This window comes from Nelumbo lutea, chromosome 6 (genome assembly GCF_056320005.1).
Source record: "Nelumbo lutea isolate HS-2025 chromosome 6, American lotus-T2T, whole genome shotgun sequence".
NCBI lineage: Eukaryota > Viridiplantae > Streptophyta > Magnoliopsida > Proteales > Nelumbonaceae > Nelumbo > Nelumbo lutea.
Genome location: NC_142689.1, coordinates 7,605,545 through 7,616,366, shown reverse-complemented (window position 1 = coordinate 7,616,366; position 10,822 = coordinate 7,605,545). Strand labels below are relative to the sequence as shown.

At 39.1% G+C, this 10,822-nt stretch overlaps 2 protein-coding genes and 1 pseudogene across 3 annotated transcripts; 2 read left to right on the top strand and 1 right to left on the bottom strand.

Moving 5' to 3' along the window:
* The first annotated feature begins 2,372 nt into the window (after window positions 1–2,372).
* On the top strand, window positions 2,373–6,569 carry LOC148847126 (serine carboxypeptidase-like). The gene is made up of 9 exons (XM_088952229.1): window positions 2,373–3,031; window positions 3,790–3,958; window positions 4,336–4,455; window positions 4,755–4,898; window positions 4,986–5,136; window positions 5,342–5,430; window positions 5,525–5,783; window positions 5,890–6,023; window positions 6,135–6,569. The coding sequence occupies exons 1-9, from the start codon at window positions 2,697–2,699 to the stop codon at window positions 6,252–6,254; spliced, it is 1,521 nt and encodes a 506-aa protein (XP_088808355.1). The 5' UTR covers window positions 2,373–2,696; the 3' UTR covers window positions 6,255–6,569.
* Window positions 4,557–8,111, bottom strand: LOC148847125 (replication factor-A carboxy-terminal domain protein). Of its 2 annotated transcripts, XR_016101365.1 has the most exons (4): window positions 7,920–8,111; window positions 7,680–7,800; window positions 7,359–7,596; window positions 4,557–4,904 (listed from the first exon to the last, which is right to left on the bottom strand). XR_016101365.1 is itself a non-coding variant. In XM_088952230.1 (3 exons), exons 1-3 carry the CDS (start codon window positions 8,109–8,111, stop codon window positions 7,415–7,417), a joined length of 495 nt encoding a protein of 164 aa, XP_088808356.1. In that variant the 3' UTR covers window positions 7,187–7,414. The 2 variants fall into 2 exon arrangements, 1 of the variants encoding a protein (XP_088808356.1); XM_088952230.1 differs by lacking the exon at window positions 4,557–4,904 and having other exon boundaries at window positions 7,187–7,596.
* Window positions 8,112–8,365: 254 nt separating this feature from the next.
* On the top strand, window positions 8,366–10,540 carry LOC148847124 (pentatricopeptide repeat-containing protein At5g66520 pseudogene; annotated as a pseudogene).
* Window positions 10,541–10,822: the final 282 nt, after the last annotated feature.

The following is a 10,822-nucleotide window of genomic DNA, read 5'->3' as shown; positions in this document are numbered from 1 at the left end:
TAATCAATACTGGAAAAGAAGAGAATTGAATATACTATCGATTTGAATAGAAAAAAAGAATGAGTTTAGCTTAGAGAAAAGAAGATTAAGGCCCATTTGGGAAGGCTGAGCTGAAGATTCAGCTAAGCTGGCTCACCGCTCACCTGCCTTGAAGCGCTTTGCATAAGCTCTCTGTTCAAAGGGGTTAGAGGATGGCACTTCAAATAACAAACTGACAGCCCACTTTCACTTGTGCTATCAGGATTTTTCACCAAACGTAGGGCCCACCTCAGAAAGAAAGAAGCTGCTGCACTTCAGCCTTCCAAAACGGGAGGGCTTTGGGGACACGGCTTTTGGCGTTCTGAGCTGGGCCTCAAACAGGAATACCAGAAGCTGTGTTTGGTAAAAATTTGAAAGGCAAATATGGACTTTCTGGATGCCCAAACCAGCTACTGTGAGTAGCTTCTCCAGAACACGGGTGCTCAACCACCGCAGTTCAATTAACACAATACACCCTAAACACAGAAGCCCTCCCAAATAAGCTCTGAATAAAAAGAGCTACCGATACTTAATCTCTCCAAACCCACAGATGAACCATTGATTGGGGGTGGCAAGTGGGGCCTAGAAGAGGTAGGGCTGGCATGTTTTTATGCCATGGCTTTGATGATCCACTGGCCCCTATATTCCTTTTTCCTTACCTATTCTTGGCCACCGTATTTCCTCTCGTTAAGCTCAGTTTGGAAGGAGTACAAATACAAATATGTACAGTGCAAATACATACAGAATATAAGGTTTTGCACTGTACATATTTGTATTTGTATTCTTTCAAAGAATACATATTCAAATATGTATAGTGCAAGTACATACAAAATACAAGATTTTGAACTCTGTATATTAGTATTTGTATTCCTTTCAAACTAAGCCTTAAAATTGTTTTTGGCCTGTCATTAACATGTAAAAGGACGCACCACATTTAACAATTTCTGATTTCCCTTGTTTTTGGCTTGTCATGTTATTTACCAAGGCTGTGTTTAGTTTGAAGGAAAAAAAAAATAGGGAAATGAAAGGAAAGATAGGAAAATCTTTACAAACCTTGTATAGGTACCTTTTCCTTCAAACCAAACATAACCTAAGAGGTAGGGATGTAGTGGAGTCGATTCGAGTATGAGAATTGGACTATTCGTATTCGCTTTGAATTGAAAGTTTAGAGCTCAAAACTTGACTTGAACTCGACTAATTGGAGTTGACAATTATAAATAAATTAATATTACATACTCAATTAGGCTCATCTTATAAGCCTTTTAGACCTAGATATTACGAAGTTCAAATTCAACTTCCAGTGTTTATCAAGTCAAGCTCAAGTAACTCAGATTAATACCCATTAAAGTGTGGCACATCAGCATTTAGTTTCGAGAAGTGCAAGAACGTTGGGGGAAACAAGAATTTGACATTTCTCCAAATGCCCTATGCACAAAAATCAAAGTGTTTTAGCTTTCTACCATTTATTAAATAAATGGTGAAACCAAACAGTTGTTTCATTTTACTTCATATGCAATAAACACCAATGCCTATGTGTCATTGATGTGGCGGCTTTTTTTCAATAAACGCCCACAAAACCAAACAGGCATTTTATGGTTTCATCCAAGCCCAATTCATTCCCGCTTCATCATCATCAAAGGCTTTTATAATAGGGTAAAATATAAAAACCTCCCCTGAGGTTTCTAACAATGATGAAAACCTCCCCTGAAGTTTCATTTTAACAAAAATCTCCCCTATAATTTTGAAAAATCCTGTAGTTACCTCCTTTCTATCATTGTCCCATTCATTATCAAGAAAAAAAAATATATTATTGTTTCTAAAATAAAGACTTTGAAGTTACAATATTGCCTTTATTAGTTAAGAAATCTTTCAATATAATCAAAATGTCAGATTTGCCCTTTTAGACTTCACTCAATCATAATGAGTTTACAAAATTAAATTACTTTACTCTTTAGGGTATTTTTTGAGTTAAAAATTAAAAAATATTTTTTGGAATATTTTAATAAATTTCCATCTTAATTGATAGATATAATAATAAAATGGGAGACAACTTCAAGAATTTTCAAAACTATAGGGGAGGTTTTTGTTAAAATGAAACTTTCAGAAACTTGAGGGAAGGGTTTTATATTTTATCCTATTATAATATACTACCACACTTTGAATGCATTCGGTACATAAATGCATTTTTTTTACCAAACACCAGTAAAAACCGGCATTTGCACACTCCTCCCAAACGGAGCAGAACCATTAGTTACTAAAATCTAAAATAGTTATAATTTACCACGTGTCATACAAGTGCATCCCACTGGAGTTTCGCAAGTAAGATCTTCTGTTCACTGCTCCGCTTGTTGTCCGAGTCCTACTTTCCGAGTTCCGGGTTCCGCCTAGAAGTAAGAACTGAGAAGTAGAAGCGAACAACGTTAGTTGCTGACTGCAAGAAGAGTCTCCCTGTCTCGCTCTCTCGCTTGCACGTTTCGTTTCTCCCAGCAACTGTTCTATTCTTTCTTTTATTTGAATCACATTTCCCGGTCCACAATCCGTTCGTCCCGCTTTATCAGCTATGTCAGGTGCTTGGTTCCCTTCGTAGTTTTTTAAGTCCCCCATTCCCACTGAATACTGATCCAGTGATCTTTCCCTCTCGTTCTCACTCTACCCAATAACCGAGAAGAAATTAATTAATGGAGAAGAATCTCTGTTTTATGTTTCTTTCTCTTTTTCTTCTTCTTCTTCCATCTTGTCTCTCTTCTGCAACAATTCCTAATAATGACATTCGCCTTCCTTCTTCAAGGGAAAATTTTCCAAAAGCACAAGCAGAAAAGCTAATCCGGGAGCTCAATCTGCTCCCTAAAGACGCCGTTGAAGTGATTGATGACTCTTCGGTTGCAGTTGCTCCGAAGCTCATCGAGAAAAGGTTTAAATTCCCAAATCTTGCCGACCCTGAACCTGAAGTTACCGCTGAAGATCTCGGTCACTATGCTGGATACTATCGCCTTCAGCACTCCCACGCCGCCAGGTAGTTAGTCGTTCATCCCTCATCCATTATCCATTCCATCCAACTGGTTCATACTTTCTTCATTCATCCAACCACCATCAACAGAAACAGAAGTAATTTCTTTCAGTTCTGCTTCATAAATAAATTTTAGGCCTGATGGGGGCCAGACCCAGGCCCAGGCCCAGTCCTGGTGTGAGGACTGGACCAGGTTGAAAATGATCAGCCCAACTTCTTAAGTCTCAAACTCTCAATTGGGATTTAAGCAAAAGCAATTGGTGGTTTATTTTCATGACATGAATTACTTGGAAAGTTTCAGGCTTGCCGCTTGGTATTATTTTAGGGGTGCTTAACCAAACCGAACCGTGGGCACATATTTGAAGCCGAATTGGTTCCTTCGATTTTCAAGAAGTGTTAAATCGAAATTAAACCGAACCAGTCGGTTAATTCGGTTCAATTTTTCGGTTTTTATATTTATAAAATATATATCATATAGTATAAATAGATAATTATATATATGGTTAAAATAAATAACTTATTGCCTGGACAAAATAATTAAATAATAAAATATTTGAGAATATAATCAACCCAACTTCAGTCTTCAGCTTCATCCCAAGGTGCTCACAAACTCCTTGGTAACTTTATTTACTAAAACACTAACAAAGCAAGGTAATTCAAATCAACTAATTCAACATCTACTTGTAAGGTCTGAATTGAAAACCCAGGACAATCATGATTTGATTACATAGTTGTTCTTAATACTGTGATGATCCCCTTTCTAGGATGTTCTACTTTTTCTTCCAATCGAGGAACAGCAAGAGGGATCCTGTTGTCATATGGTTGACTGGAGGACCAGGATGTAGCAGTGAAATAGCTCTTTTCTATGAAAATGGGCCTTTCACCATTGCAAATAATCTATCCCTTGTCTGGAACGAATATGGATGGGACATGGTATGTACAGTTATTTCCACTCACTTCCTTCTTTGATCAATCTGAGTTAGAGTTAGATATATCTTCGGTGTAATAAGATATTTGCCATAATACCATACTCTTTATCTTCATTGATGTCGTTTAGTTTTTTCCTTTAGGCTATGTTTGGTTTGAAGGAAAAAGTAGGGAAAGGGAACCTTTTAATATTGGAAACAAGCATCATTTGCTTTCTCTCTCTTACTTCATAGCAAGGGGATGCAATTGATAAAACTGAACAGTGCTAAGAGATGTGAACTTTGTTGGTTCCTGCATATATGTTTGTCTGTGTCAAAGCTTTGTAAATACAAACTTACTGGTTATGTTGGAGCTTTAGGTTAATTTCCATTTTCTTTCTGCAGGCATCGAATCTTCTGTATGTTGACCAGCCTACTGGAACTGGGTTTAGTTACAGTTCTGATAAGCGTGATCTCCGTCACAATGAAGAGGGTGTTAGCAATGATCTATATGATTTCTTGCAGGTCTATTTTATTACTCCTGATGTTTTACTGTTCTAAACATTATAGAAGTGGGTGTACTTTAAGGTCATTTCCTTCGAAGTTCCAACCACTGGTGCCTCATCTGAAAAGAAGAACAGAAAGTTCCTTTGGTCTAACTATTGAGTGTTCAGCTTGGAGCTCCCCCCTCCCCTGAGAAAAAGAGAACAAGGAAAAGAAAAACACTGACAAAAGGGAAAAATTTTACTCATGGATGCTTACAGTTTGTTTGGTTGACAAATAATAACCTGAACTTGACATTGGATTTTTGTTCTTGATGCTAGGCGTTTTTTTCTAAGCATCCTCGGTTTGTGAATAATGACTTCTACATAACTGGGGAGTCATATGCTGGGCACTACGTCCCTGCTTTTGCCGCTCGTGTTCACCAAGGAAACAAAGCTAAAGAAGGGATCCATATCAACCTGAAGGTACAACTGCAATTATAAAAGATTGAGTCATATTTCATTGGTTCAGCTTTCTTTCTTGACTTGTATAAACTGGAAATGTTCGAACAGGGATTTGCCATTGGCAATGGGCTTACCCATCCAGCAATCCAGTACCGAGCATACACAGATTATGCATTGAACATGGGAATAATTAAAGAATCTGACTACGAAAGTATTAACAAGTTGCTACCAGCTTGTGAAATGTCAATAAAGCTTTGTGGTAATTCTTCTCTACTGAGACTTCATCTGCTCATTTTTCTCACATTGGTAGTTACAGTCCTTAAAGTTATTTTGACATACAAGTCCATATTGGCCCTTCATTTAAAGCAATAACTAATAAACATCAGAAGCAGCCAAGTACTTTTGGTAGGATAATGCTGCCAAGAGGCATTTTATTTGATCTAATGATGGAAGCGTTATTTCAGGCACTGATGGTAAAATATCATGTGCGGCATCATATCTTATTTGCAACAACATATTCAACAGGATCATGAGCCTTATTGGTGATACGAATGTAAGGAAGCACATATATATCTATCTTATCTCTTTTACGTTTGCAACACCATATTCATGTCTTTGGCTAACATTGTCTTGTCTTCAATCTGCAGTACTATGATATCAGAAAGAAATGTGAGGAGAGGCTATGTTATGATTTCTCAAATATGGAAGAATTCCTGAACCAGAAGTCTGTAAGGGAAGCTCTTGGAGTTGGGGACATTGAATTTGTATCATGTAGCCCTACTGTCTATCAGGCCATGATGATGGACTGGATGAGGAATCTGGAAGTTGGTATCCCTGCTCTTCTAGAAGATGGAATCAAGTTACTAGTGTATGCTGGAGAATATGATCTCATATGCAACTGGATTGGTAAGTTCCTTGGTTTGAGATAACAAGTCATCCTTTTCATTACTTGATAGCACGCTTATTGTTCATTAAGAATGTCAGTTAAAAGCGGTTTATGTATATTGTGCAGGGAACTCTAGGTGGGTCCATGCCATGGAATGGTCTGGTCAGCAAGAATTTATAGCATCTCGTATTACTCCATTTATAGTCGATGGTGAAGAAGCAGGACTGTTGAAAAGCTATGGGCCTCTTAGTTTCCTCAAGGTTCAGCCACAACTCTTCCACCCAGATAACTGTTAGAAATATCTATTTGTAAGTGGAGAATGTGTCTCAACTGTATAAATTGATTTATATTATGGTTGTGTGGTGGAACAGGTTCATGATGCCGGTCACATGGTCCCTATGGATCAGCCTAGGGCTGCACTGGAGATGCTGAGGAGGTGGACCCAGGGTGACCTTACCCAGGCACCAGAAAATGAGGTTGCTGATATGTGATGACCCCAACCATGCAAGCCACAGTTGCCTCCTTTATTGATGGCACCTCTTGTTTGCCGCCTTAAAGATGACGGGTTTTGATGCAACCATGATATGGTTTTTCTCCCCCCACTGAGCTGAGCTCTCTCAAGTCTCAAGACTTGTGAATATTTGCCCAAATTCATTGTAGTTTTCAGTCTTGAGCGGAGGAATTTGACTATTAAAGGACTACTTCATGCTTAGGAAGAGTGTGATGGACTAATAAAGTAATTCTTGAATTCGACCTTTGAAAATTATATCCTACTCAAATGAATAAAAGAAGCAAAAATTACTACATTTATGGTTCTGGAACTAGTTAATATCAAGTAATAGTTTCCTTTATATTTTAAAGTTGCTTTCTTCTGTGCTAAAGTTTTAATAACTACAAAAAAGTAATTGAGGTCGATTGCCTTTTCGGAGAATTACAACAAAATTCTGAGTTAATGAGGAAAAGTGCTATATGATAACTTCAATGGTGAAACTTACCCCTACACCTGCACCGCTTAGGAGTTCTATCTTTTTTAATGTTTGACTTCGATAATTTGGTGTCATACTTGATTTTTTGTTCTCTAGAAATAATCTGATTTATACTTGTTTTTCTTTTCTGACATCTATTCATCTTAGACATAAGTGATTCCAAAAATTGAGTGCAAGCCATAATGAAATGATCTTCACAATTGAAGCTGTGATCAACACTAAAAGAGGAGAAACAGATGGTGGTTGGGGAATGGGTGAGAGAGAGAGTCCATTGTTTCTTGTACAGCATACTAAAAATCTTGTTTTTACAAGTTACATTCTCCTTTTTCTTTCCATCGTTTGGCTTGCCAAGAGCACCTAATTTCAACTGTTTTTTTTTTTTTTGTGTGTGTTTAATCCCAAGAAAACCATTAGGAAAATCCAGGAAGAGCAAAAAATAAATCAATAGTTCTTTAGAATTGGAGTTTTAAAGAAAATTTGATCCTAGAAACATTTAAGGGCATATCCACAGTCTCTAGTGGGAAAAATAGACCAGGATTCAGTCAGTTCACCACATCCATAGTATGCAATACCAAAGTAAAAAGTTCACCACAACCACTGATAACTTACAGAAGAATCGGCATTGAGAGATGTGTACCAGATCTCGGAAATAATAACAGAGCACATTAGAATGAACTAATACCAGCTCCAACTCCATATAAACTCTTCAAGGTCTCAATAGCTGGACGGAAGTTTGAGCGTAAAGGAACAACAGAAGTGACACGCAGGTGCCGTGCGTTGCCGTTCCTTGGTTTGGACAGCGTCATTCGGAACATCTCTCCCTCCAGCACTTTACCAGCAGTCACACCTGCAAATGGTCGCAATCAATTTTGTCTTTTTTTTTTCTTTTATTTATTTATTTCCAAGTTTTCAAGCCAAGGGAATGAGTACCTGCAAATGGGTTAAGCTTGGCGAAGTCGAAAAATTCATCTGCAGAGCAACCAAAGAGAACCCTAGCAGCCCTATCGAAGCATATCACTACGAAAACTTTCTCATCCGTCGCAACGGAACACTGCAAAACAGGCAAAGGCCCAATTGTTTACTGCCACCCATCCAGGAAGCAATGCCTCAAGAGTCTGGACTAAAACAACGGAATATATGGAAAGCAGCAGCAGAAATAGAATACTTAACGAGAACACGGTAGAGACGTTTCGAACTAGAGGAGCCTGGATTGAAGACATTGAAATCACAGGATTTGCAGAGAGCAGGGGTACTTTTCTCCGGAAGTGTCCTCTCGCAGACAGAGCATACTCTGTAGCAGAAGCTCGTGTGATCCATGGCTACCACTGTGCAGATGACTGTTGAAGGCTTTTCATCTTCCATATCTTTTCCGGGGTTTTGGTGTACGCCTGCTTTAACCGGAAGTCCCAAAACGTCACCGTCCTGTTGCTCAAGTTCGGGGCTTGTTAGGGTTTTTCTTCTATTTCTGTAGTTCTTCCAATTCCCATCTTCAACTTTTTCCCGCCAACCCAACCAAATCTACGTGGCGGGGCCAGGCCATCACATTTTGATGGCCAGATAAAAACCCTTTTCGTTCGTCGATGTAAATAGTAAAGTTCAATTTTTGGGGCTAGCTGATGCTTACCGGGAAAAAATTCAATCTTGAAAACCCATCACTTGTTTATCTCCTAGAATCATGCAAATCCATCAAACAAGCACTGCAAATCCACGCTCAACTCATCCTCAAAGGCCTCAACCACAACATTTTCTCTTTGAGCAGACTGATCTCCTTCTTTGCTCTCTCCAGTTCACGGGATGCTCTTGATCATGCTCGACTTCTTCTCTCGCAAATTGATCGACCCAACCTGTTCATCTGGAACACCGTGATCAGAGGTTACTCTCGCAGCGAATCCCCTCGTGAGGCCATCGCTCTGTACAAGTCTATGGTTGCTGAAGGCGTCGTCTCTCCGAACAACTTCACATACCCCTTTTTATTGAATTCTTGTGCAAGGTTGTCCAGTGTTGAGTCAGGGCGAGGGATTCATTGTCACATAATAAAGAACGGGTTCGAGTCAGATGTCTTTGTTAATAACTCTCTCATCCATTTGTATTCAAGTTTCGGGTACCTGGATTGTGCTCGTCTTCTATTCAGCAAAAGTTGTCAGAGAGATCGTGTTTCTTACAATACATTGATCGGTGGCTATGCTCGAGGGGGTCAGCCTGCTGATGCATTGGATCTCTTTGGACAAATGCGGATTTCGGGTATTGATCCCGATGAATTCACTATCGTTGCTTTATTGTCTGTTTGTTCCACGTTGAACGATCCGAAGACTGGGAAAAATATCCATCTCTTGGTTGTCAAGAGTCTGGATATATACGAGAACAACGTTTTATTAACAAATGCTCTTATTGATATGTATGCGAAGTGTGGAATGATGGATATGGCAAATACAGTGTTCAATACAATGGGGAGTAGGAAAAGCACTCCGGCGTGGAGTTCAATGGTGTCTGGTTATGCTAGGTGTGGAGAAATTCTCACTGCTCGCCAACTTTTCGACCAGATGGGTGACAGGGACTTGATTTCTTGGACAGCCATTATTAGTGGTTATTCTCAATTAGGGTGGTACAATGAGGCATTGGAACTTTTCGCAGAAATGGAGGGTGTAGGCTTGAAACCAGATGAAGTCACTTTGGTTGCTGTTCTTTCAGCCTGTGCCCAATTAGGTGCTCTTGAGATTGGCAGAAGGCTTCATTATCAATACATAGAAGATAGGATGATTGAAAAAAATGCAATTCTTAGTACAGCCATTGTAGACATGTATGCAAAATGTGGAAGCATAGAGCTTGCCCTTGAGATTTTTCAAGGAACTCCTGCAAAATCAAGGACCATCTCTCTGTTCAACTCCATGGTCAGTGGTCTTGCTCAGCATGGACTTGGTAGGACTGCTATGACAATCTTTGGAGAAATCGAGTCAGCTCATTTAAGACCAGATGTAGTTACCTTTGTCGGAGTTTTATGTGCTTGCAGTCACGGGGGTCTAATTGAAGAGGGTAAGAAAATATTTGAATCCATGTTAAAGGATTATGGAATTAAGCCACAAATTGAGCATTATGGTTGCATGGTTGATCTTCTGGGGCGAGGTGGACATTTGAAGGAGGCCCATGACTTTATCCAGGAAATGCCATTTGAAGCAAACTCAGTAATATGGAGAGCTCTCTTGGGTGCTTGCAGAATTCATCAAAATGTTGAAATGAGTGAAATTGCAGGTAAGAAACTCCTTGAGTTGGATCCTGATCATGGGGCTCGTTATGTTTTGTTGTCTAACATGTTTGCTGATGTAAACCAATGGGAAGAAGCTAGAAGAGTGAGGAAACAGATGGAAGATAAGGGCATCCAAAAACCATCAGGTTGGAGCTATATAGAGTTTAATGGCAGTATACACCAGTTTTTGGCAAGTGACAGATCACACCCTCAAGCCAAAGAGATCAAGTTAATGCTTGAGGATATGACCAGACGACTGAAGGCTGCTGGATATGTCCCTGATACAACCCACGTGCCATTTGATATAGATGAGGAAGAGAAGGAAACTATTGTTTCTTATCACAGTGAGAAGTTAGCCTTAGCATTTGGCTTGATCAACTTTAGTCCTAATATGACTATACGTATAGTTAAGAACCTTCGAATCTGTGGAGATTGCCACTCAGCCTTTAAACTCCTTTCTGAAATTTTCATTAGAGAAATAGTCGTGAGGGATACAATCAGGTTCCACCATTTTAAGAATGGATCTTGTTCTTGTATGGATTATTGGTGATTGGTCATGAACAATGATGGTACAAAATGGATCTAAATAGAACATACTTCAGTCATGTAACCTACCTTTTTAGTTTTAGCCAGACCTATTGTTCTGGGTCATTCATTAGCTTGGTTAGCAATCTTTATAATTTGCATACAAGACATCTTCCAAGCTTGATGAATATTTACTATTTCCCAGAAAACGGGATAAATGTAAATAGCATTTATGCTCTATGATGTAAACACTGTTGAATCATGCACATCATCTAATGGAATGATCTTCTTGATGATCTGAATGTGC